We start from the raw sequence: 27,688 nt of genomic DNA on the forward strand, positions 1-27,688 counted from the left end.
TTCTTCTTTAGTATATATGTGACGTTATCTATGAAAAGGGACCTTGTCGGTGGCGCTTACGCCATTATTAACGATGCGCCGATATAAATACAATGCCGCGCGACGCTGTGCGGCGTAAGCGCCATCGACAATAAGGTCACTTTTCATAGATAATGCCCCATATTTAGTTTAGGGATTAGAAGTTGGCGAATATCGACGAGTCAAAAGTTGGTTTATTTGTATAGCGTCGAATTAGACAATCTCATTTCAAGCATATAATATCTGACTAATCTGACTAATGAGCGTTTCTTTTATTTTTTTGCCATTTTTATATATTGTGACCTTTTTTGCCACTTTTGTGTTATTGCTACTCGGAATCACGAGCTCTGTCGATCCTAATGGGATAAAAAAAGGTCCCAGAGTTTTTTTCCTATTGTGTTACCACTTCACTTCACTTTGTATGGCGGTAACAAAAAGGAAAGCTTGAACAATGTATGGAAATTTTAGGACACTTTTTTCTCCTATAAGGATGAAAAGGGCTCGCGATCCTGACTAGAAATAACACAAAAGTGGCAAAAAAGGTCACCATATATAAAAATGGCAAAAAATAAAAGACACTAATAGCCAGATAATAGTCGATTGCGGAGTAGTATAATTAAGCTGTAACTCACCACCGCTCCCTGAAGAGGTCGCTTCGCTATGATAAGGTTTCACGTAAACAAGGTCCCATGCAAATCCTTATACAGGGTGTCCGGAAAAATCCCTTGAAATGAAACCAGGTAAAATATGAGAATGATCACAAAAACTTCACGTTTACACGTTTAGCGGAGGCTACAATTTGGAAATTGTATGAGAAATGTTATGACAGTGTACTTTATTTACTGTATATTATTGTTATTAGCGTAGGTATATTTACCTACATACAGTGCATATTTCAGTACTTACACAATGTGGTTATCATAGGAAGAAAGATGCCTCACCACCTAATAAAAATAAATAAGTTAGTAAACCGATTGTGCACTACTGTGAATAGAACAAAGTGAGGCATTGTGTTATATACATCATACTTTCATAGTAGTTTGTTTATTTATAAGATTTCTGCGCCCTTGCAGGGTCCATATTATGTATAGGTACCTACCTATTATTGTGTAATATGTTTGCAATAAATGCTTTTGAAATACATGAATTATAACATTGCCAAACTCTACGGCGTTTTGCATCACCCCGTATCCCTAACGACTCCGTACCAAGTACGGGCGTGTATAGTAAAAAATAAAATCATAACCCAACTGTTTTGCCAATATCGCCATTCCGAATGGCACTGAACTGTACGGAACCAGAAGAGAACGTTTATCACAATCGTTATACTTATTCATAACATTATAGTATACCTAAACATCTTTTATCTTATCTTATCTTAATCACATGCATTGGGCAAAGTTGTAAATATTTATACAGGCATGGGCAATGTTACACCAAACCATGGACTAATGACCAAACCCAATGTAGGCTAAAAATGTATAGCGCCTGCAGAAAATCTCATAGCAACGCGAAGGACTTACAGTTTTTGTTTGCAATGAAAAATAAATAATTTAATTTCCATTGGTTCTGCAAATAATACATTGGGGGCCTTGACCCGCGCTGCGGGTTTTTCCTGGTGCAAAGGCTGTCCATCGCAATTCAACGCGGTAACGCAGCTAGTGTGATGGGCACCTTTGCGCCGGGAGGCCTCATTCAGTAGTTTTTATATTCCTTGTTTTATTTTAGATATAGGATTTAGGGTTGTTAGTTTTAATTTAGTATTATTACTGTCTTTTTCAATGAAATAAATTTGGTATTACCTTTGGTCCCCAATAATATTTTTATTTGTCCTATAATAATAACGAAATCGTCTAACTTTAGGTAACAGTTAAATACAAAACAAATCAAGCTAACTTATTTTACTCTTGCATTCCGCCGTCCCCTTTTGACAGCGATTCGGCAAAACTTAAGTTATTAGCTTTTGTCACGCGACCACGCGCGCAGTTACCTAACGATCAAAATGCGACCCTGCCACGAAAACCAAAGTTCGTCAATTGCAGGCATTTTTCTCTGTCACTCTAAATACGCCTTCATTGGAGTAAAGGAGAAAAATTCCCGGAATTAGCGAATTTCGGTTTTCGCGGTAGCCCCTCTGTCGCTGCCGTGCGTTAGATACCTAATACTGATGGGTACTGGATATGTGGATAACGACCTCATGTCTGCATAGTTAGACCAAAATAAGTCTGTAGGGATTTTGATAGCAACAGCAAGTGTTATTTTAACCTTTTCGACGCCGCGCCGTGTCAAACACAAAAGCTGTCACGCTGACGCCACGTCACCGAAGTGTCAAAACTGAACTTTATGCATATACACGTAGGTCTATGTTACTCTGTGGTCTGTGACAGATTAATCGGTCTTTGGCGTTGAACCTACGGTGCGGATATATCGGTCATTGGCGTCCAAAAGGTTAAACGTCATAATTTATTAGAAGCGACGATTAAAATAGCACTCGCACCGTCTGTGCTATCAAAATCACTGCATTTATCTTGGGCCGACTCTAGAACGCAATTACCGCAAAATCCTTGTTTTTGCCTTGTTACCAATGTTGAGCACCATATAAAAAAAAAATGTTGAGCATTATTTTTCGTTCGTCGTGGCATCTATTGTCAACTAGCAGTACTGATAAATTCCGCTATTTGACGACTACGAAATATAGCTGGTCAACCAAATCTTGTCAGTAAAAAAAGGCGCGAAATTCAAATTTTCTATGGGCCGATATCCCTTCGCGCCTACATTTTTCAAATTTGCCGCCTTTTTCTACTGTCAAGATCTGGTTGTCCAAGTATAACTATGCGTTATGTATGTAGTTACCACTCTTTCTTTACGTATATTATTTCTCTATGGTATGGATGGAGTGGAGTGAGCACTATGCTTACTATATTTCTCTTTGGTAATTACTTAATTTTCACGAAAAAATCGTAATCTTCCAAATGTTTTTCATGGTAATAAAATAAAGTAAAAATAAAACAACATTGTATGTAACTAAAGTGACAGTTTATTCGCTCTCCTGCGTACGCAGACGCGCGCTAGCATTAGTGACTCGCACGGAGAACTGTTGCGCGCGCGCGACGATGGCGGCGCGCTTCTTGGCGGAGACTGCGTGCGCGATCTCGGCGCAGTACGTGCGGTTCTGCATCATGAGGATCTCGAGCTCGCGCACGTTGTGGACCAGCACCTGGAATGGACACCGGATTAGAGAAATTATCAAGTCTGCACAAACTTCGCAGTGATAGTATCGAAGTAGCAACATAAATGTCTATACTAGTTGCTCTGTGAGCTGTAGACCTCGCCATAAGTTAAAAAAATGTAAAAATAAATTAAGTTAAGCCGTGTCCAGACGAGACAATTTTTCGCCAATCTGATGAAATTGTCCGATCGAATCAGGCCGTGCGGACTCAAACGCCAATTTGGCTCGCTGATTTCGATCGCCGATTATGACCAATATTACAGATAAAATGGAGGTGCGGACGCAAGAATACGAATTTGTTACTCCAGCCAATTTCTTTTATGGTGAAATCGGTCGATTTGATCATTTCGTCTGGACTCTACTTTGGAGTAGTTATCATCACAATATTCACAATAGTCTTCAGTGCCCCAGCCCATACTGGAGAAAGATCTATAATATGCCAATTGAAAAACGCATTTAAAAAATTAAATTTATATTACTTACGAAAGCAAAAGAATGTAAATTATCGTATATGATTTATAATTGTTACATATTTTCTGTGACTTGTGTTTTGTAATAAAAAGACGCCAAGATCGCTTACCTTATTTTTACTGCTAAAAAAACGGACTATACCCTTCAAACTGCTGGATCGATTATTATCAAACATTGCTAAGAACCAGTGCTAAGAAACTCGCTTTCACGTAAAAAAAAAACGCATCGAAATGGGTTCATCCGTTTGAGACCTACATTGCCATGGACAGACATTGGCGTCAAACATACATGTATAATTATAACACCCCTCTTTTTGCTTGGGGACTTAAAAACAGACCTAAATTATTCGTGTACAAATGAACAAATGAAACAATATAATATCAATTTTAGTTCGTTTTTTTTAGCATTAGAAAAAAGGTAAGCGATCTTGACGTCTTTTTATTAAAAATCACTTCTGATAAATACGTCACAGCAAATATGTTAGAATTATAAATCAAATACAATCTCTTACATTATTTTGCTTTCAAAACTATTTTTTTAAGCGTGTTTCAATATTTGTCCATAAAAACATGCATCGATTGTTTACCTTTTTTCTAATGCTAAAAAAACAAAGTATAGAATTATCCCCTTATTCATAAACGTCTGCCAAGTTAATCGTCGTTTCTCCTTCTCTATGGCATAACGATAGATAGGGACAAACGGCGATCATCAACTGATTAAGTTAGCAACCGTTTATGAATAACGCCGTTAGTCCTTACCTTGCGGAAGCCATTGGGGAGCATGTGGCGGGTCTTCTTGTTGGAACCGTAGCCGATGCCGGGCATCAGGTACTGACCCTTGAAGCGCCTGCGCACCCTGTTGTCGATACCTGGAACATCACAAGACCAGTGTTATAGTCTATGAAAAAACTAGTCCATATATGTACTCCATATTATTATTATCATTAAAAAACTTGCTATATCTTCCTTTATTTCTCTACTAACCAAGATAGGAGTCTAAAGCCTCGTCTCCATATCGCGCGGCAAACCATCGAACATTGGCTCGCGCGGCAGCCGCGCGCAATGGATACCGGGCTGCCGCGCGAGCCAACTCGATGCGCCCGGTATCCATTGCGCGCGGCCGCCGCGCGAGCCAATGTTCGATGGTTTGCCGCGCGATATGGAGACGAGGCTTTACTTACTTGAAATAAATTATTTATTATTATTATTAAAGACACTTCAAAGGATTCTTTTTATTAATATTTTTTTGTACAAAACAAGTTTAATTACAATAATGAATACAAATTTTCTGAGAAATAAAGATTCTTACATTATGGCTGATGGGACACGGATGTTTTTTGATTTTGGAGTTAAGTCTTATATTAAAAGTTTAAAGTGTGACCTTATGCATATTTTAGCCATATCTAGTAAAACCAATTCACACTATAAAAATTTAAAAGTGATATGATAAAAGTTTATACAAGAAAAACTTTTGTTTTACATTTGATTTTCTGGATTATATGAACCATAAAACTAGTAATAAATTTGAATGTATTAAAATTATTTATAAGATTATTAAGACAATTAATTATTTTTAAGTTTTATAATGCATGTAGTTTAGTTTTATTGTCTAGTTTGTCTTTTTAAGTCCCAGTAATGAAGTTTTAATTATTAAAATAGTCAAAATGTATCTACCACTATGACCAGATTAACTATGGAGTTATCCGGAATAGGGTTTGGTAGTTCTAATCTAGCAAGGTAACAAATTGTAATTATCATACAGAATGAATAACACAGAGTGCCCTTGCATACTAAACCCATAGAAAAATACTAAATTTAGACCTCAGTCAAGGTTTGAACCCAGGACCTCATGATCTAAATCCAGAGCATGAAACCACTGGACCAGATTGGTTGTTAGGTAGAAGGGTGAAAATAGCAATGTGATTCTTAATGTGCAAAAATAGGTGTAACAAGTTTAGGTAAGTATCTTTTATAGTTATAATACTATGATAGTTAGTAAGATGTGAGGTAGGTGGAAATAAGTTTTTTCTAATATTACTCTGTACAGTCTAAATTTAGTAACAGCTTGGGAATTTATTTTAGTTAAAATTCGTATTATACTCTATAGGAACGTCAGTATTCTTAATAGGATACAAATATAACCTAACAACAAAATATCAGACATGCATTCATGTTAGGTTAGAACAAGGTAAATAAATATAATTTAGTTCGTTTAGTCATGAAACTCTCTTTAAATGTTTTTCAGTGAGTTAAATGGACATTAAAGTAAGTACGCAGGCATGGTCAAGTTAGTATGGTTTAACGAAATTTTGCACATCTCTTACCTCTCGGTTTACGCCAGTTACGCTTGAGTTTGTCATATCGGTCTGACTGGTGACGAATGAATCTTTTCGTCCTCTTTTTAACGATCGTAGGCCTGTATACTGGTTTGATAGCCATTTTGATATTTTTCACGCGAAATGCGGCAGTGAACCACGCGGTGACACGGCCACACGAAAAGGAAGAAGGAATAGACAATTGTAGACATTTATAGATTTTGGGTGCGTTTTCGATTACACACTACGATTTTAAAACAACGCGTCATGCAATTAAATCTGTAAAAATAAAATCGGATTTATTGTTTCTAAATAAATGTTTACAACATATTTTATAGTAAATTACAATATACATTTATTTTGTTTCGATACATAGTTAATAATTTACGTCTGATTAAAAAAATAATCTTAATTGAAAACAAAAATTGGTTAAAACAATTATTTTATTTTTATTTTGTATTTACTAGGTAAAAAATGTATTATCGTTTTTTTAAATAATTGCTTCAAAAATATATCTGCCACTTTAGGAGCGGAAATGCAATTTGTCTATTACTAGTCATAGACACACTTTTGTGACAGCTCGCTGTTTACATAGAGAACAATCCGATTTCTCTATGCCACAGACGCCAAATGTCGCCATCGATCAATGACATTTTGTAAAGTTGAATTTATTGATATAAAGCGTTAATGTAAATAATAAACAATTTAATCATAAACGTCGACTTCCAGTCGATATGTATGCCAAGGGCAAAGGCTCTACGGTGCCTTCGGACGCTCAGGCTCGCGAAAAGTTGGCCCTCTATGTGTACGAGTACCTGCTTCATGTTGGGGCTCAGAAGGCGGCGCAGACGTTTCTCTCAGAAATACGATGGGAGAAGAACATAACGCTCGGGGAGCCGCCGGGGTTCCTGCATTCGTGGTGGTGCGTGTTCTGGGACCTGTACTGCGCGGCGCCCGAGCGCCGGGACACTTGCGAACACTCCTCTGAGGCTAAGGCCTTCCATGACTACGGCTTCGTTAATTCTGGCTATGGAGTGAACGGGATTGGACACAATGCCGGTCCTGCGCCTCCTAACGACGGTACGAAGCTTTATATCACTTAAAAACATCGTATTTATGATACATTTTACTCACTTCATCTCCAGATGTAGGGCATAGTTTTTCTTATCACAGTGTGTAAATAGTGGTTTGTTCTGAGATAATGCGTGGTTTTTACAACATTGCCATGTTATTCGTGGGTTTTTACAGGTTTTGGTGTAAAATCATGACTTGTAATATCAATTTTGTGTTCGAAAGTAGGCAAATCATATTTTTACTTTTCTGTCTCTTACATAGATTATGTGTATGTTAGAGAGATTTGTTTTAAAGTTTTATGGTAAATTCTGCCATGTGTAAACTGACTAAACTCCTTACACCAAAGGAAATGCAAAATATTCCTAAAAGTGTACTAATATTATGTTATAGGCATATTTTACCCATATATTATCATACAATTGTGTGCAATATAACCTTAGATCAATTATTATTTGACATTGTTTCAAAATAAACTGTAACCTTTACTTAAATAACATTGAAAGTAAAAAAAAAGATTGTTTTTTACTACCTTTAATTTCCATGAGGAAATTCTTATAAAAAACGTAACAACACGACTACAACTATACTATAATTTTATTTTAGTATCTTGCCTATTATTTCCAATCCAAGCTTTACATCTAAACCCATGTCATCCAGAAAAAATAAACTTTTCTATAATACAATCTTCATAGCAGAGTGAAACTATAATTCAGACTTTTTTGTTGATTTTTGGCCGAATACTTGGTTTTGTTTGTTTGCTTGAGGCTCTAAATTTAATTTCATTTATTTACTGCAATCCACGTAATCCAGGGGTGGTACCTTTTCTCTGCAGCTGACTGTACATATAGGTGTTATAATACTTATATTGTGCCACCCTTGACAAACCAAGTAGTCGGTCAAAAATCAACAACAAAGTCCGAAGACCATATTACTTGCCAAATTCCATAATTCTTAAAGTACCCTTAAGTAAGTAAATTTTGATTGCCTTGAAAGTGTCTAAATGGAAGTTTTTTGCGGCGTAAATGAAACGGCCGTATCTTTTTTTACGTCAACTTGATTTTTTCACAGCTTCAAGAGGCTGTAGACCTGAGTACATGGTTTAAATTTCAACTCGATACCTCCACGACTTCCCGAGATAAAGGGCCTTGACAGACAGACGGATAACAAAGTGATCCTATAAGGGTTCCGTCTTTTCCTTTTGAGGTTGGAACCCTAAAAATTGCTGTACAGTCACCACACGGGATTGTTACGCCATTTAGGGCCTAACTAAATTGGTTATTACATACTTACACTATTGAATGTCCAATTTAGCTAGAACCCTAACGGCGTGACAATCACGGAGCGTGACTGTAGATGACAAAGTTGTACTAAGTAAAATAAATTATTGTAACCTTTTGATTGCAGGCATGGGTGGCGGCGGCATGCCACCCGGCTTCTTCCCAAACTCCTCACTCCGGCCATCACCGCCCGCACCTCACCCCGGCTCACAGCCGTCCCCGCACGGCCCGCAGCCACAGCTCATGGGGTCGCAGCCCTTCATCGGACCTTGGTACTCCAGCGGACCCCGCCAGCCTGTCAGGATGGGGATGGGCAACGATTTTAACGGACCGCCAGGTATGTTTTGTATTATAGGGACTGATAAGATAAGATAAGATAAAAGATAGTTTATTCAAGTAGGCATAATTACAATGCGCTTATGAACGTCAAATAAAGCTAGGTAGACCGGCTCCAACCCTACACCTCTGCCCGGAGAAGATTTAAATCCCCCCTCAATTGGAGGAGGGTATCCCATTATGGGACCGGCAACAAACTCGGCGGGACACATCTTTTCAAAAATAATTACATCTTATAATTAACATGCATTACGAGAAAATAAGGAAAAAAAAATACAATTTAAATCACTATAGAATTCATGCAATTATACACATAAGGTGTAATAGAAATTTGATTTAGAAAACTGCATGAACTATAGGGGGTAGCACAGGAGCTGTTAGATTTTTGGCGCGAGGCGTAAATACAATACAATACAATACAATACAATACAAATGTAAATGTAAATGTCAAGTTTATGCTTCCGATGTAGCCCACAAGATGGCAGAACCTACATTAGCCTTCTATTATTCAATAAAAGTTAGTACAGACAGAGTGTATAGTTCGTTTTTTTTTGCATTAGAAAGACTATGCGATTTTAATAGAAAAACTTTTTTTTAAATTCAGTGTCTATTACTTATATGCAGCAAAAGAATGTAAATAATCGTATATGATTCATTTTTGTTACATATTTGTTGTGACTTATTTTTCAGAAAGTGTTTTTCTATAAAAAGTCACGTCAAGATTGTTTACCTTTTTTCTAATGCTAAAAAAACGAACTATAGTTAGTAACCTATAAAATAAATAAATAATATCCCAGCTTTTCCACCATTTTGGTAAATCATCTTATTAAAATGTGTAAAAATTTACGGCCTTACTCATAAACGTCTGCTAAGTTAATCAGCTGATGATCGTCGTTTGTCTGTATATAACGACAGATAGGGACAAACGACGATCATCAACTGATTAAGTTAGCAGCCGCATAGAGAAATATAGTAAGACAAGAGTGCTCACTCCATACATCAGTTCAGACTATTAATTTCACTTTCTACATCTAGCATCGCGTAGCGGAACTATCAGTACTGCTACTTGACAGTAGATGTAGCACCGACCGGAAAGTCTTATCTCAACAGCATAAGACTTTCCGGTCGGTGCTACATCTATTGTCAAGTAGCAGTACTGATAGTTCCGCTACTCGATGCTAGATGCTAATAGTCTTTTTGGTACTAAAACTGATGTATGGAGTGAGAACTCTATGTATTTTTTTCTCTACGGCAGCCGTTAATGAATATGATATATGAACTGGAATAGGCTACATGACTAATTTTTTTTATGGTATCAATCGATCGGGTTTGTTTTTAGGATCAAATGTCTATATGGGACCCTTTGCATTAAAGTAACACAAAAGTCAGAAATTGTAGTCAAAGGCCGACAGTCGCACTTCACTCGCGAAACGCCCTATACAAAACGGCCAAGGGCCGTGACGTCATCGCCCATCTTGTAGTATGGACAAAACAAGAAAATTGCGTTTTTGTCGGTGAAATATTGCGTTTATGTATATAGTTGCTATACAATATTTTATTGCATGAAATGTAAGGAATCGAATGGTACCCTTACTTTTATCGTTTTTGGAAGTTAAAAAAAAACTTAAATTTTGAAACTTTCAGGTCCCGTATTTTTGTAATTTTTCAATATTTTATTTCAATATCCACATTATAGTGATAAATTGCTCGTTTGCTATTTTACTAGATTTTGTTATAAAATTCAACATGTGTCATCATCCCTATTTAGCGGAGCCCTATCTTATCGAACGAGCGAGCGAAGCAAAGTGAAGTTCTTACATTCAACTTGGAGCACACGGCTGGCTAGGGGCACGTCCCGGCATTTCGATGTTTTTAAGCTGAACTATCAGAGGATAGTTTGATACACAATAACTTAAGTAAATTTGTTCTATTTTAAATGACATTGGGTAAACGTGTAGTCGAGGGCATTATATTTTAGTCATTAAATTATGAGCAGGCTCGATCAAGGGGTTATTGAGCTAGAAGAGCTTAGAAGGCTAAAAAGCTATATGTGAGGGGTCTTGCTATTCTGGTCACCGTTTTTGCAAGAAAGTATGGTCGAGTTTGGTTTGGTATCAAATGAAACTGCTCGGCTTACACATTTATAATATAGTTTTAAATATACAATTTTAAAATAATGATCTAACATTTTGGCGAACCGCGAGTTCTCAGGGCGAACTACTAGTTTAGTGTCGTTTGCAGGTGGTATGATGGGGAACTCGATGGAGCGGGGCGGCGGCGGCGCGGCGGCGCTGCTGGGGCCGCGCATGACCCCGCCGCGGCCGGGCTGCGGGCCGATGTCCCCCGGCGCATACTCCGGCATGCGCGGCCCCCCGCCGCAGGGACCAGGTGAGACCCCCCCCCCCTCCCCACAGACAAATATAACGTGATTTTTGACCGAAGTTAAGCAACGTCGGGCGGGGTCAGTACTTGGATGGGTGACCGTTTTTTTGCTTTTTTTGCTCTATTTTTTGTTAATGATGCGGAACCCTCCGTGCGCGAGTCCGACTCGCACTTGGCCGGTTTTTTTGTATAGGAACGGAAACGGTATTTTTTCGTTCTTTGCTAATTACTTCATTTCTAATTGGACAATCTAATAATACGAAGTCGTAACCTAAAAATACAACTGAGTCCTACATTTCGAGTATAAAATAATTCGAAAAATATGGTTATTTCTAAGTTTTTGCAAAAAACCGGTTCCGATCCCTGTCCCCGACCCCTCCCCGCTCCGACACAGCATCCCGATGATTTATAACGGGGTCCCGTCGTTTCCCATAAAATTTTAAGTCATAATGTATTGTTTGTCATATTATCATTAGTCATAAAACTGAAACATTTAAGGATTTTCGTCAGGTTATCCCATAGACAGGTTAGGTTAGGTTTGTTTTAAAAGTGACGCGTTTCTGAACCAAATGAATTATGACTAACGAAAATGCGGGCAAACGATACATTAAGGGCTTAAAACTATTTGGGAAACAATAGAGACCCATTTATAACTCAAGATAGTTCCAAAATTGAAGTGCTTACCTTGTGACAAATTGGACAAGTTGCCTTTAGTCGCGGCTGGACAAGCGTGAAATGTGCACGCGCTAACGAGCTCCCGCACACCGAAAGAGAAAGAGACGACCAAAATATCCAGCATTGCTGGTGAAAATTACGCAAAAATATTGAGTCGTGATATGTTCATCTAAAGAGTTCACAGCGACGATAGAGATATATAAGTAAAGGAAGAGTGGTAACTCCATACATTAGTCGCCATCTAGCGTCAAGTAGCGGACATTATCAGTTCTGCTAGTTGACAATAGATGTCGCGGCAAAGTAAAACTTTAATGCTCAACAGTTTTCAGCTAATCGAACTAAAACTGTTGTGAGACATACTAACATTGAATAATTTTATATAACATTGAATATCGCGTACACACGGCCGCGTGAACGCTGCTCGCACTGTTAGTGCTTGAGAAAGGAGACCTAGGCTCTCCGAAACATATCGCGCGAGTGACTTAAAACAAGTGAGTCTAAAGCGTAAAATTATTCAAAGTTTTCAGCTAATTTTATAACCGGATGCACCGGAAGTCTGTTTTCAACTCCTTCTGCTTATAATATTAGTTGTAAATTGTTTTAGTAGCACTTTTTTCGTCGTGTATTTCAATAAAAAGACATGTCAAAATTGTTTACCTTTTTTCTAATCTTAATTTAAAAAAAAAAACGAACTATATGAAGTGGAAATTAAAAAGAAATCACATTTCAATGATTACACAAATAAAAATACTTTACAGTCATAATAGGAATTTTAATAGCATTTATTTTCAGGCAAGTAAATAAGGCCCATAGATGGGAGTTTTCAGAAAGTAGTGTCCCTAATTAGCGTGAGTTGTTAAGAAAAGTTAATCACTGTCAAGTTTTGTGACGATAATTAAGCATAAAAATTTAATAAAAACTTAGTTTTGGTTCATAAACAATAAGACATATATTACCTAGTTTGTTGTATATTACAATGTAAATAAAAAGTTGATTCCCATAAAGATGTCTTGTTTAATTGTCGTCACAAGACTGACAGCGATTAACATTTCTTAACTGCTCACGCTAATTGGGTAAACTGTTTACTGAAAATTCCCATATATGTACATACCTTACAGATCACAGACAAGACATCCTCCAGACTGAGCATAGTAGCGCTACCCCCTCTACCACAAATATACGGTAGTTTTACTCCATTTTCCAGTCTAAGTGTCTTTGTGTGACGTCCGTGTCTTTGAACGGACCAATCACGGCACGGGACTCGCTCATCCTCGTCCCCCGCACCCCAGTATTTTTGGCAGCATCGCTTTCTTGAAATAATTGCTCTAAACTCCGTCTAGAGGATTCCTAGTCTATGTTACAGACATACAATAATACTCTTCAAAACATTTTGTCACAAGTTTTCTGCTGCGTCGCCATTTTCGGCTCAGGAATCAGCAGATTCCCACGCAGCCGTCGAAATACCGGCCCGTTCCTCAGAAGTCCGCGCCGCGATGGTTTTCAGCAGCGGCCACCATTATACCAAAACTGGAGAGCAGGGTGTCTCAAATGTGTTACGCGTACCCCTAATCAATTTCCCTGATGACTGCGAACCACATGACGAAAATAAAAAAAACACCATTCTGTATGTTGTTAAAGCCTGACCAGTAATATATGATCATTGTCAAGAGGGCGCTGTTATTCTCATGTATAGCTTGGCAAAAAAGAGTAGAAATTAAAAAGTGGCAACACTGTAGTGTCGTCCCGTTTTTCTTAGATTTATTTGAAAGGGACGACACTACAGTATTGACAGTATTGCCACTTTTTAATTTCTACTCTTTTTTACCAGACTGTATAGGGTGACAGTTCAGTTTAGTATGAAAAAAAAATAGTTCCAGTGAAATTCCGCAACATGGCGCGTGATCATATATTCCTGGTCAGGCTTTAATAAAAGTGGTGGTAAGGATGGTTAAAAAAACAACTTTTCTTTCTGATGTTTTGGGACACCTACATTTTTTTACAAAACACTACTGTTTTTTTTTATTCATAAGACGGAAATGGCTTGACAAACTATAGTTACCAAACCTACGAGCTAAGATTAGGCATGAGCTATGTGCTTGGAAAAGAAATGTTAAAATAGTTTTTGTTTATACAGTTTTTCTTAACCTATTTTTTTGGCAAGTGCAAAACATTGCCGCACCAAAAATCCGGGCTATACTCGTAGTCATGGGGTCGAGAACATTCTACCACGACATGAATACTGGAGTGCTAAACTAGCTGTGTAACCAGGTATGCCACCAATGGGTATGGGTCCCCGCGGCGCCTGGGCGGGGGGCGGCGGCGGCGGCGCGGCGCCGCTCAACTACAGCGGCGGCTCGCCCGGCTACGGAGCCCCGCCGGGCTCCAACGGGCCGCCCGGCCCGCCCACGCCCATCATGCCGAGCCCGCAGGACTCCTCCAACTCAGGTGAGCGCAGGTGACAGGCGGCAGGTGCGAGTGCGGGGTGGTGGCGGGTTACCGATACCACATTTCTTGGTACCGGGTACCGAAACCGAATTTCGAGTCGGTGATTTTTGGTTGGACGTTTGAAATTAAAATAACTACGAATCTTTTCTCAGTGACAATACCTTATTTTGAATATAAGGAAAAGGTGACTTATTCTAGCTGTTAAAATTAGCTTAGTTTGTTTTTATTTCGAGGCAGAAACAAGTTCGCATTTTCCAATATTTGGCTTTTCAATCTTTGAATAATATAAAAAATAATCAATAGCCTGCGCCCTCGATATTTGCTAAAAATATTCTATATTCTATGCCTAAGATAATTGATAAAAATGTTCTATGTCCTTCCGGGCCTCAAACTATCTCCATTCCAATTTTCATCTAAATCGCTTCAGCTGTTTAAGCGTGAAGTGATCACAGACAGACAAATAAAGAAATGTACTTTCGCATTTGTAACAGTCGGGATTTGAATCGCAAATATATTTTTTTGACTGAAATATGTATTAACTATTAACAATATGTGTTTTTCTTATATTTTCATATAATCTAACGCTTTTCCACTTTTTTTCCTTGTATCGACTTTGAGCCCCTTAGGGTATCATTTCTCTGATAAAAAGGTATCATCTTGGGTCGTCCCATTCGTTTTTCGTCAAGTTCTTAAATTAGTCCTATTCTGCTTTCGTCACGCATTCTACATTGAAAGCCACCGACGATTGTGACGAATGTAGAATGGGTGACGAAAGCAGAATAGGACTAATTTAAGAACTTGACGAAAAACGAATGGGACGACCCAAGACGATACCATAAAAACGATTACACGTACAAAAGTTTCACAATTAAAACATTTGAAAAAATTCTGGTTCCGAATTCGGTATCGGTACCAAATCAGTCAACCGGTACCCCAGCTTTACTGTGACTACTGGCCGAGCCAACGGCGTCTAACCTAACCTTAAAACTGTACTGTTTATTTAGACATTTGCAGGTTTTAGTATCGTTACATCACTAAAACAAGGTATTTCACTGTGGCACTTCCTTAAATGTATACTTAATGATTTTCTTGTGAAAAGTTTTAGGCGCGATGTAACCAAGAACACTATTATCAAATTTTTAAAGTGTAATGAGTCTTAAACCCATATTTTCTATTCCTGTAAGAAAAAGGTGCTTTTAAAAAACCGCGCCAAAAACTTTCCGAATCAAAGTCAATTTCACAAAATCTTATTTTTCGTTCTGCTTGCTTCACTCTTGCTTAATCTTGGTTGTACACGCTTGGGTCTCTTCTGTATAACGCTTTTTATGTATTTTTAAGTTGTCCCAATTTTGTACATGACCCCTTTTTATGTTTGTATCGATTCTATATTTTCGATCAGAAACATTATTTCGTTTGTTATATACTAAAAAATAATAAAAAATAAACAAAACTCGTGATTCGTGATAAGCATTATTTTAGAAACAATAAAAAAACTCCATCCTGACTAGAAATTATGCCTGCCTTTGTTAATTTTTTTTTGTTTTATTATGGCTATGTTTCTGGCCGAAAAACCCTAGTTATTTCCTGTCTGTTAAAATAACTCGATTAAAAATAACATTTCCCTTCGAATTTACAAATCGACTTTTATTAAACTAAGTACTTTTTACTTTTAGAGAAATCCCAAAATAAATTTACCAAGTATATTTTTAATCGAGTTTTTATCTGTAAAATATTGAAAAATAATCATTTTTGTATAATTGAATAACATAGGCAAAATTATCATGAATTATACTTGAAATAAATTTTTCCAATTGCATTTTTTATAATTTTTGTTTCTATTCATCACCTATCGACCCGATATAATTTTGTCTATGTATTTATCCCATAAAACTTAAAAGTAAATAATATTGTATTATGTCATAAAAACGATATCGAAACAAAAAGACAATCAATAAGTTTCAATAACCCTACATTTTGCATATCAGAAAAAAAAGTTTATTTCGCTATCGTCTAAAGAGACGTGACGCGCTCGATACCAGAAAACTGGTATCGGCCGAAACCGAAACAAGCGTTTACGGCAGGGGGCGACAACATGTATACACTGATGAAACCGGTCGGCGCAGCGCTCGGGGCGGAGTTCCCGCTGGCGGGGGAGCACCCCGCGCCCCCGCACTTGCCACAACCCCCGGCTACTGAAGGTTAATAAAACATAACCTAATATACGTTGCCAGGCGATAAGTCAGTCCTCGCCTTCAGGGCGTCTGAGAACGTAAAAAAAAAATACAAAATCGGTATTAGCCGAAACCGGAATGTCCCCTGCCCGCGCTTATAGTTATTTGCGTCAGATAAACGTCCGTGCGAGGGCTGACTTATCATGCGTACTCAAAACTTATGACATATTTATATTATTTTAATTTATCGAACTTTTTATCTTAACTTTTGTAATTATTGATAAGCTCAGTAAAATGTCATAGGTTTTGACTTTTACAGTCAGTATTTGACTGACTTAGATCTATGCAAAAGCGAGCTAAATTAATAATACTAGTAGGTATCAGTTTCAGTAGATAATACAAGTAATACTAGACCAGTCAATCACTGAATAATTATCGTAAACCCAGTGGGTTACGACAAACCCACCCAAATATGTCCAATACTGCAACTATCGTTCACGAGTCTAATCCGTAAGTTAGTATCAATAATCAATACCAGTCTTCTTTTGGGTGTTGTCTGCGTTTTTTCTTCCATTTATGAAAATATTTAGCCTTGGAACTGTGGTACCTTAGAATTTTCATATTTTAGACCATAGTTGGCAGCTTTTAGACTATATAGTTTGGTGGTTTAACGGTATCGATTATATTATAAGTTAGAACTGATCAAAGCAGGTCTGGGCAACGCTGTAGACGTACTAATCAATAATAGCAATATTTTATATATAAAAAAAAACATAATAGACTAAGACCAAGATAAGTCTGCAACGATTTTGATAGCATACGCAGTGCAAGTGTTATTTATACGTCATAATTTCATAGAAGTTTGACGTTTAAAATAACACTTGCACTGCGTGTGCTAGAGTCAGACCGAGAAAAGTCTGCAGCGATCTTGATAACCCACGCAGTGCAAGTGTCATTTTAAACGTCAAACTTTTATGAATTCATGACGTGTAAATAACATTTTCACTGCGTGGGCTATCAAAATCACTGCAGACTTTTCTTGGTCTCACCCTATCAAAATCGTTGCAGACTTTTCTTGGTCTGACTCCATACATCTTATTTGCTGTTTAACCAGTTAAAACGGCAAAGTACTAATATATTTATTAAATGTTTCTATTTTATTTTTACCCAAGCCGCTACCGCCCTTCTGCTTTTTAAAGTATATTTTAATAGCTAGCATATACCGGGTGGGGCCTGTATAGGGGCCCACTGATTAACAGTCCGCCGGACGGTACCGGACTGTCAATTGTTCGGAGCTGTCAACTTTTTGTTCTAACTGACAGGCCGATATCGTCCGGCGGGCTGTTATTCAGTGGGCCCTTCATACGAGCAAAAAATTAAAACATATTGTACTCCTCACACTGTGACACTTTTGTTTAACTTTTCAAAATTATGGACTTTCTATTTTTCATACAAATGAAATATTATCTTCTGATTTGACGTTGCTTGTCACGCCTTAAAAATAACAAAAATCGCAATACATTGCGTCTTAGAACAAACTTTAAAATAAAACACAAGTTATTTTTAAAAGTCGCTGAACAAAGGTTGGTTGGTACCTTGGTACAGCCTATAGTTTAATTTTTTGCTCCTATTACGGGCCACATTATACCGGGGTATATACTAGAAAAATACTACGTAGTATAGAATAAAATAATTATGCAGCAATTTAATTATTTTTGATCTGGATTTAGTGCTAAAGTTTTCGCAGTATTTCTCAGTGAATGCTAGTTTATGGTAGTTTTTTTTTATAGAAAAGTATTGAGAAATTTAATCAAATTCTGCTAAAACTCATTTTGGCTTGGAATTTTCTGAAATTCGGCACTTCTAAGTAAATTTAGTAGGAAAGGATTTTATAACGCCACAGGGTATAAGATTTTTTTATTTCATTTATTTATAGACTTTATCTTCGCTTTCGAGATCTTGATATATATTATTGGAATATTTTTTCTGTTAATATTTTTATCATGTTCTTGTACTTATGGCGTTTAATAAGTACATATAATCTTAAGTTTTTACCATGGGTAGAACTATTTAGATATTTTATAACAAAAATTTAGTGAAAGTAACGGTAATAGGGGGTATTACTGCGATGTTCTGCCGCCAGAGGGCAGCACTAGCAGACATCGTAAACCATAGAGTAACTTATACATACTGCGCCTTAAACTGTTTCTGACAAGTTTTCACAGACAATAAAATATGACAATGATACATCAAGGCGGTTTGTTTACAAAGGGCCAAGGGCCAACCGGGAAACGCGAAATCGAAACTCTGCTATCTGTCTCTTTATCGCTCGAATATGCAAGAGTGATAGAGAGGTTAGATAAGAAAATTTCGACTATCTCGTTTGCGGTAGACCCTTAGGTTGTGAGGGGTTGGAAGTGGCGCCCCCTACGCAGAGTTTCGCGTAGTATTCCCTATTGTGCTCCTACATTGGCAGTTATATTAACGTTATATAGCATCTACTTAGTTAAATTGCTATATTCTCGACAAGCGGAAGAAATCGTTATACCCATGGTTATAAATTAAAATTTATTTATTTCAAGCTATTTGGTATTATTATGCTGTAGAAGGTTTTTAAAAGCAAATAAATAAATATTTTTCCCCTTTGTTAGATTATTACGTAGAATAGGAATATGATCAAATCTTCATCGTGTTATTTTTATTTGCTTCCAATATTTATTTATGTTTTGATCATGTTTCTTTTCTAGCATTATTTTTAAGTAGCATTAATCATAAGAATGAAGCAAACTGAACAATTAGCCCTAGTGCCCACAAAATACTGGCCTGAAAAAAGTTGAACTTGTTTAGAGTTAGACCAAGATAAGTCTGCAACGATTTTGATAGCACAAGCAGTGCATGTGTTATTTATACGTCATAACTTCATAGAAGTTTGACGTTTGAAATAACACTTGCATTGCGTGTGCTATCAAAATCACTGCAGACTTGTCTTGGTCTAACCCTAGATGATTAGAAATTCTATATATTTTTTATTTTTTCAAGTCATTGTTAATATCTGGTATAAATTAGTGTTTAGATAGAGTCCGACCAAAAACGGATTTTTGCCGAAACCGAAGGTTCGGTTTTGCTCTAGTTTTCGCCGAAATCAAACCTTCGCCGAAACTAAATTCCTATGCCGAAACCGAAGCTTAAGTCGAAAATTACCGAAAGTACAGTTTCGCTCGAAATGTTCGGCAGGTTTTTGGCCGAGACTGAACCTTCAGTTAGTGTTAGAAACTAATAATACCAGAATACTAAAATTACCTTAACGATTCTTAGACGTTTAATATTCTGCCCGCGGTGCAAATACATGGGTGGATCAACTTTTTTTGATAGCACACGCAGTGCATGTGTTATTTACGTCATAATTTCATAGAAGTTTGACGTCCTCTGACCGTTTAAGAAGTGAAACGCTCTTACGGTAGATGTCGCTTGGGAAACCTTGACCCATATCAAAGAGAATAGAGTGAATAGAGAGTTACTGTCATGGTAAATTATGAACCCCAGTACATTGACTGTCATCTTTTGACAAAAGATCAAAACTGTTAGAACGCCATTTGACGTTGACCCTTATTCTTTCACTGATAAGTGATATGTGTTAATTTGTTAAATATTGAAATTAACGCCATCTACCCGAGTGCATTCCAAAGGTTATGGCGCCATCGCTCGAAAAGATTGCACCATAACTTTGGCCTACTCTCGGGTAGATGGCGTTAATCGATATTTAACAAATTAACACATATCAGTGAAAGAATAAGGGTCAACGTCAAATGGCGTTCTAACAGTTTTAATCTTTTGTCAAAAGATGGCAGTGAATTTACTATGGCTACACAATTTACTTTGACAATCCGCCTCTATTTCAAATACTCTTTGCCCAAGTGGAAAGATTTGCTGGATATGGATGAGGTCTTGGTGGCTCAGATGGCAGAGCGATCCAGAGGCCGTAAGTTCAACTCACCCAAGACAGTAATTTTTCCACTTTTAAATGTATTCTAAGTGTAAGGCCTGAGTGGACGCTCGAAGCGGAGCGTTCGGCGGGGCGTGCAGCGTGGCTGTGGGCTCACGCGTGATGTGAGCAGCGTGCACTAAGGCCGCTCCTATACGTGCGCATTTGTTTAACATGCACGCTGCACGCCCCGCCCCGCTGCACGCCCAACAAGAGCGTCCACTCAGGCCTTACACTAAGGTGAATAGGACTTGTATCTGAGATGTCAAGATAGGTACATAAAAAACGTCAAATATTACATTTTAGTAATTTTTATTTCAAAAAACAGGCTAAGTGCGAGTCGGACTCGCGTTCCAAGGGTTCCGTACATTAAGCCCCACTCACGCTTGACTGCTCATTTCTAATAGGTTTATTTGGTTAATGACTAAATTACCTAGCAGTCTAGCACTTGCGCCGATGCTAAGACGTTCTTGTACCGACCTGTTCCACATCCGCATCCGCATTAAACTCCGCATCGATTTTACGCGGATGCGGATATCGAAAATACAGTGTAAACTCTATATAGCGACACTCAAGGGACCGGACACTTTTTGACGTTATAAAGAGTTTTCGTTAAATAGAGAGAAATTAATATTAAAGTAAACCAACTAGAGGCAAAAATGTCGACGTTATAGGGAGTGAAACGTTATATCGAGTGACGTTATATGGAGTTTATACTGTAATGCGGAAGTTCCGCGGTTGCGGATGCGGATGCGGATATTCGCAACCAGGGATGTTGCGAACATCCACATTTTCAACATCCGCATCCGCATAAAATCGATGCGGAGCTTATGCGGATGCGGATGTCGAACAAGTCGGTACAGGAACGTCTTCGGCGGCGTAAGTGCTAGGTAATTTCGTCATTACCTATAACGAAATCGTCTAGATCCAGAAAAGTCGGCCAAGTTACTGTTTATTAAATATAATGCACCTATATTCTTGCTCAAATACTAAACGTTTCGTTTTATTTTAAATAAAAAAATTCTAAAAAGGTAATATTTGACGTTTTCCAGGTCTTGACACCTAATCTCCGCATCCGCGGATGTCAAAAAATCTGCATTCGCAACATCCCTGTTCGCAACATCCCTGATTTGTATAGGCCCCCATGTGTGGTCATAATGTTGTGTTGGTACATAGAGAAATATAATAAGACAAGAGTGCTCACTCCATACATCAGTTCAGACTATTAATTTCAGTGTCTACATCTAGCATCGAGTAGCGGAACTATCAGTACTGCTACTTGACAATAGATGTAGCACCGACCGGAAAGTCTTATCTCAACAGCATAAGACTTTCCGGTCGGTGCTACATCCATTGTCAAGTAGCAGTACTGATAGTTCCGCTACTCGATACTAGATGCTAATAGTCTTTTTGGTACTAAAACTGATGTATGGAGTGAGCACTCTATGTATTTTTTTCTCTATGTCATAATGTAGTGTTGGTGTGACGGTATCGGTGTGACGGTATGCTTGCCGCAGGGCTCGGCGGTGTGGACGGCATGAAATCGTCCCCGGGCGGCGTGGGCGGAGGCCCAGGGACTCCGCGCGAGGACTCGGGCTCCGGTATGGGGGACTACAACTTAAGTGAGTCCTAATATTACGAGTGACGGGTTCAGGGGAAAAACAATGACGGTATAGTTTGTAGCTTTCTAATAGACCCCGAAGGCTAATCCTATTGTCTATTGTTCAGTAAAACCGCACGTGCTACTTACCTGCAAAAAAGGGTCCTAATTATTCTATTTGGCACGTGAGCGCGGGCTAGTCCAACGCTCAAAAAACCAGTGTAGGTGCGCTCTCCGATAACGCGCCTTTGATACGCATCTCGATGACACATTTTAGACTGGTTCTGTAGCGTTCGACTCGCCGGCACTCAGTAACCGAAGTACCGATTTTTTATGCAGGTGGTTGTGGCACGTGGCACGAGCGGTTTTTCTTAACAATAGACAATAGGATTAGCCTTCGGGGTCTATTAGAAAGCTACAAACTATACATGTACCGTCGTAGTCATAGAGATATACAAGTAAAGAAAGAGTGGTAACTCCATACATTATATTATTATATTGTATTTATTGTGAAAACCAACAGCGATACAGTTTTTTATTTCGTTATGCTAATTTATACAATAGTATGGCCAATTACAGGTTTTCCTGTGTAACTTGAAATTGTATACAGAACATCGAACGGACTTATATCTAGTTAGTAATATAAGTTATTCAAGGAAGCTAGGTACATTGAGTGCAGATATATATATATATATATATATATATAATATATTTTCTTACCAAAACGCGAGTTATTTCGTAGTCGACATCTAACGTCAATTAGTGAACATTATCAGTTCTGCTAGTTGACAATAGATGTCGCGGCAAAGTAAAACTTTAATTCTCAACAAATTTCGGCTAATATTATATTTGGATGCACCGGAAGCCTATTTTCAACTCCTTCTGCTTATAATATTAGGTTAATTGTTTTAGTAGTACATTTTTCGTCAGTAGTGAAACTTGTGACATCTAGTGTCAAGTAGCGACACTGATAGTTCTACTACTTGACGTTAGATGTCGACTACGAAATAACTCGCGTTTTGGTAAGAAAACTGATGTGTGGAGTTACCACTCTTTCTTTACTTATGATACGTATCAAAATTTTAAACAATTATTTGAACATTAACATTACAAATTCGAAAAAAGGACGTTCATCGTTTTTCCTCTTAACTCTTCTTAAACCCTTTCAACGCCATGAACAGAAGCATCATCTTGGATTGTACAGTCGCCATCAGATATATCGGAGCGGCCAAGGTGTTCACAATATCTGAACACGCACTCTAGCGCCATGACAATAGAGGCGTGTTCAGATATTTGTGAGCACCTTAGCCGCTCCGATATATCTGATGGCAACTGTAACTATCTATAGCTCCAATTAGAATTGGTATATTGGTACGACCAGTGTTGGCCGAAACGTTAATGCAATTGAAAATGTTGGCCATGAACCATTATAAATTGAACCTTAAACCGTAACGGACGATTACAGTTTACGGTTCAATTTATAATGGTTAATGGCCAACATTTTCAATTGCAAGGTGGCGTATCGTATTTCTTTGTTTTATAAGGCTAGTTTCCTAACAGTATAAAATACAACAATTATGAAAAGAAAAAATATGTGACTAATATGTCCATATTTATTATCTAAATACTTTATATAACTTATGAGCAGCAATTATTTAATTTGTATAAAGAAAACTAGCCTTTTCTGCGTTATTTATTAAATATATAGTACATTACGATACAAGTGCGAAATATAAGAAATCAACGAGTGGTGATAAATTAAATCGTCATGAGTTGCATATTACCTATTCGCAGTATTCGCACATGTATCGTACAAAGTTTTACAGTACATATGGCCCTTTAAGTTTTCGACATAGTTACGTAATGTGCTAATTATCGCACTAGTGCGGTAAACTAGCACCATATGTACTGTAAAATTCTTTTTTTTTTACTCAAATATACCTTTGTTCTGCTAAATCCAACAAAAAATACCCAGTAATTTATTTATTAGCAGAATTCTCAATTAATGTGCCCTTATTTTATATTAAAGGAAAAAATGGAAAAATTACGCTTCCGGCTTTTTTTCCTTTAATATAAAATTTGGAATATCGCTCGCAGACGTAATCTGCATGTTTAAAAAATTGAAAAAATTAATGTGCCCTTGTAAAGAAAAGGTGCTAATTTGACCACGAGTTTTATTATCAACTAACCGACAAAGTAGTATTTATATAAAGTGTCATTCTATGGAACTTGCTATGTAAAAAGTCACTAGTAAAATGACATTTAGTGACAATTTCAATATGGCAGTTTGTTTTCATCATGAATCTAGTATTTTAACTAGATCTGGCACGAGGGGTGGGGGGAAATTACCGAACGGGATAGTCTTATGTATCTTTCAGTAGGAGTAGCAGCGAAAGCGCTATTATTGTTTGTCCTTGTCACAGTCTCACATTTTTTTTATTCCCCACCACAAATTAGTATGGATTATGGTGGGCAACAAATAAATTCTACCAATCATAGTGTCGCATTGCCTATGTTTTGTCCCTCACGGAGGCACGCGTATACCACTTCTATACGATCCTACCTTCTATGGTTTTCATAGTTCGCAAGTTCCATAGAATGACACTTTATTCCCATGATTGTCGTGAGGGGTGCCATTTTGACAGGTCTGATATTCAATAACAACGCAACACTAATAAATGTTTACTCTCTTAGTTGGTACATTCAAGTGTGAAAATATGGATGTAGACAACTTACTCAAAAATTAGTCCCGTAGTTTTTAACTCGCTGACATAAGAGCTATAGGACATATTTTAAAGTATGATTTGTCAATTTTTTTACACTTGACTGTACTAAATGGGAGGCTATATTATTATATCGTTGGCTACGAGTGTAAACCTGCTAAATCCATTTTTTGAAAATAGAGGATTTTGTACCTAGGGGCTGTTCATAAATTACGTCATCTATTTTTGACGATTTTTGACCCCCCCCCCCCCCTAAAATCATATTTAAAAATAAATCAATTTCAAAAATGGATTTAGCCGGTTTAAACTCATAACCAGGCATCGGAGTTTTTGTCGCATGGTAAGACTAATAGCAAGCTATGGAGTCGACATTTGCCATAAATGTAAACTCTTATTCATACTCATACTCATTTATTTAATTTATCTTAAAATGCCTTTAGAGCGGTCGGTCGTGTATATTATCTTAGTCGAATTATATAATAAAATATTTTTCTATTACATTATGAATTCATAACTTCAACTATTTTAACATACAACTATACAAACTACATCGCTGCGAAAGACCTAATGTCATGTAGGTACTGACCGCTGATAAAATTGATTAGTATTTGTCATGTGTCAATCACTGGTGATTGCAAACGTAGTAGTTATTTATATCTGTATGTGGTAAATACGTTGAGGAATATTCCATAATTAATTATTATGCCTAACCCAGAAATAGCTGCAATTTTGGCATGGATAGAGCCATACAACGATTTACAATATGACTATGAAAAATCTGCTATAGTGTGCTTGAGTTGTGAAGTACAACTCGCCCAATTGAAAAATACATTTATTGCAACAAATGAGGTTTAATAAATTAAACATATATACGTAGTAACTATTTAGTAATCTGTTCTCATATTAAATAAAATTAATCATGAGTATGAGTATGAATAAGAGTTTACATTTATGGCAAATGTCGACTCCATAGCTTGCTATTAGTCTTACCATGCGACAAAAACTCTGATGCCTGCTCATAACCGACGATATGTTACTTGCATCTATTTCTTAGACCTCTCCGAGTGGCGCCATCTATACATTCTATGAGGCACACGACATGTTTATTAATCCATCTTTCCCTAATTCTGTCATTATCTGTAGGCATAGAGAAAAAAATACATAGAGTGCTCACTCCATACATCAGTTTTGGTACCAAAAAGACTTATTTTCATAGTCGCCATCTAGCATCGGGTAGCGGAATTATCAGTACTGCTACTTGACAATAGATGTTGCACCGACCTAAAAGTCTAATGCTCAACAATTTTCACCTAATAAAATAACTGGATTAGCTGGAACTCTATTTTCAACTCCTGCTTTAATATTAGTTGTAAATTGTTGTTCAATACAATTTTCCTGAGTCGTGGTACTGATATATCAAGTAGCAGTACCATAGATAAATATAATAAGACAAGAGTGCTCACTCCATACATCAGTTCAGACTATTAATTTCAGTGTCTACATCTAGCATCGAGTAGCGGAACTATCAGTACTGCTACTTGACAATAGATGTAGCACCGACCGGAAAGTCTTATCTCAACAGCATAAGACATTCCGGCCGGTGCTACATCTATTGTCAAGTAGCAGTACTGATAGTTCCGCTACTCGATGCTAGATGCTAAGTCTTTTTGGTACTAAAACTGATGTATGGAGTGAGCACTCTATGTATTTTTTTCTCTATGGCAGTACTAATAATTCCGCTCTTTTTGGTACCAAAACTGATGTATGGAGTGAGCATTCTATTCTTACTATATTTTATGTAGGTGGGTGAATCAACTTTTTCTTGTCACTCGTTGCCATGGTTACTTTCTTCTGGGTCACTCTTTAAAACCTGATTTTTAGGCATTTAAATTCACCTAACACGCTTTTTTGATATACTTATAAATAAACCCTTTCCATTGAGGGTCGTCTACCAAGCGTGTCAGAAGGTGGTGGACAATGTCTTCTAACAAACTATGCTACTATTGTCTCTTGACTGACCGGACACAATAACAACAAGAAATAGTTGATCCACCCAGGTATTCAATCAAAATTCACGTGACATCACAAATGCCAACATCAAACCCGAACCAGCCAACCTTAGATATAAAATATGAATGTTAAAGGGTACTTTTCATAGGTTTCGGAGGGCCGGGCGGTGACCAGAGCGACCAGACAGAGTCCGCCGCCATCTTGAAAATCAAAGAGAGCATGCAAGAGGAAGCGAAGCGGTTCGAGAAGGATCCAGACCATCCGGACTATTTCATGCAGTGAATTTGTTAGCCGGCCGCCAACTTGCCAAAATTCGGTATCGATTTCGGTTTCGGCTAAAGCTTTGGATTCCTCCGAAAACGGTGCCGTCATATGACGGCCGTCATATAGCGGCAGCAAAAGACGGCCGTCTTTACGGTGGCGACATGTGGAAAGTACCACGGCGTCATAACACACCGTCAGCCACCAAGGTCAAAGCGGCAAATTTGAAAAATGTAGGCGCGATAGGATAACGTCCCATAGAAAATTTGAATTTCGCGCCTTTTCCTACTGACAAGATTTGCTTGATCATCTATAATTTACTTGGAGGATGAAATATCATCAGAAGAGGAAAATAATCGTAGTACGGAATCATTTATTCACATCTCGTGTCATTTATTCAAAATGGCGTCACCGCTATCTAATAAAACGTTCACGAAACTATCGACAAGGTCATGACGGCCGTCATCTTACGTTACGTTGACAATCAACGTAACGTAACGCCGTCTAGGAAACCGCGCCATCTTGTTTACATAGACAACGTTCTAGTGACGTCAATCAACGCTATATAGCGGCCGTAATATGACGGCACCGTTTTCGGAGGAATCCAAAGCTTTACGGGGTGTGGGACAGCACTATTCAAGGTCATAAGGTGGCGGCGCCAGTATGGACAAGAACCAATTATGGTCATTTATTTACGTAAACTCAATTTTTAAGAAACGG

The 27,688-nt window shown here is 37.7% G+C and overlaps 2 protein-coding genes and 1 non-coding gene across 3 annotated transcripts; 1 reads left to right on the forward strand and 2 right to left on the reverse strand.

Moving 5' to 3' along the window:
- Window positions 1-3,032: 3,032 nt before the first annotated feature.
- Window positions 3,033-6,232, reverse strand: LOC134659541 (large ribosomal subunit protein eL32). Its single transcript, XM_063515207.1, has 3 exons — window positions 6,042-6,232; window positions 4,477-4,586; window positions 3,033-3,235 (listed from the first exon to the last, which is right to left on the reverse strand). The coding sequence occupies exons 1-3, from the start codon at window positions 6,154-6,156 to the stop codon at window positions 3,056-3,058; spliced, it is 405 nt and encodes a 134-aa protein (XP_063371277.1). The 5' UTR covers window positions 6,157-6,232; the 3' UTR covers window positions 3,033-3,055.
- LOC134659909 (small nucleolar RNA psi18S-841/snoR66) lies at window positions 5,426-5,505 on the reverse strand. The gene has a single exon (XR_010097837.1). It is a non-coding gene; the product is annotated as a small nucleolar RNA psi18S-841/snoR66 (small nucleolar RNA).
- Window positions 6,233-6,638: 406 nt separating the features above from the next.
- On the forward strand, window positions 6,639-27,047 carry LOC134659564 (single-stranded DNA-binding protein 3). Its single transcript, XM_063515231.1, has 7 exons — window positions 6,639-7,112; window positions 8,511-8,720; window positions 10,961-11,107; window positions 14,045-14,221; window positions 16,303-16,419; window positions 21,892-21,996; window positions 26,856-27,047. The coding sequence occupies exons 1-7, from the start codon at window positions 6,767-6,769 to the stop codon at window positions 26,987-26,989; spliced, it is 1,236 nt and encodes a 411-aa protein (XP_063371301.1). The 5' UTR covers window positions 6,639-6,766; the 3' UTR covers window positions 26,990-27,047.
- Window positions 27,048-27,688: the final 641 nt, after the last annotated feature.

Source organism: Cydia amplana, chromosome 25, assembly GCF_948474715.1.
Source record: "Cydia amplana chromosome 25, ilCydAmpl1.1, whole genome shotgun sequence".
Taxonomy (NCBI): Eukaryota; Metazoa; Arthropoda; class Insecta; order Lepidoptera; family Tortricidae; genus Cydia; species Cydia amplana.

Coding starts and splice junctions, on each gene's coding strand:
- LOC134659541 (XM_063515207.1), bottom strand. CDS start 6,156: ATGGCTATCAAACCAGTATACAGGCCTACGATCGTTAAAAAGAGGACG. Junction 4,587..6,041: donor TAACTGGCGTAAACCGAGAG/GTAAGAGATGTG, acceptor GTGATGTTCCAG/GTATCGACAACAGGGTGCGC. Junction 3,236..4,476: donor TCCCCAATGGCTTCCGCAAG/GTAAGGACTAAC, acceptor TGTCCATTCCAG/GTGCTGGTCCACAACGTGCG.
- LOC134659564 (XM_063515231.1), top strand. CDS start 6,767: ATGTATGCCAAGGGCAAAGGCTCTACGGTGCCTTCGGACGCTCAGGCT. Junction 8,721..10,960: donor CGATTTTAACGGACCGCCAG/GTATGTTTTGTA, acceptor TGTCGTTTGCAG/GTGGTATGATGGGGAACTCG. Junction 11,108..14,044: donor CCCCCCGCCGCAGGGACCAG/GTGAGACCCCCC, acceptor CTGTGTAACCAG/GTATGCCACCAATGGGTATG.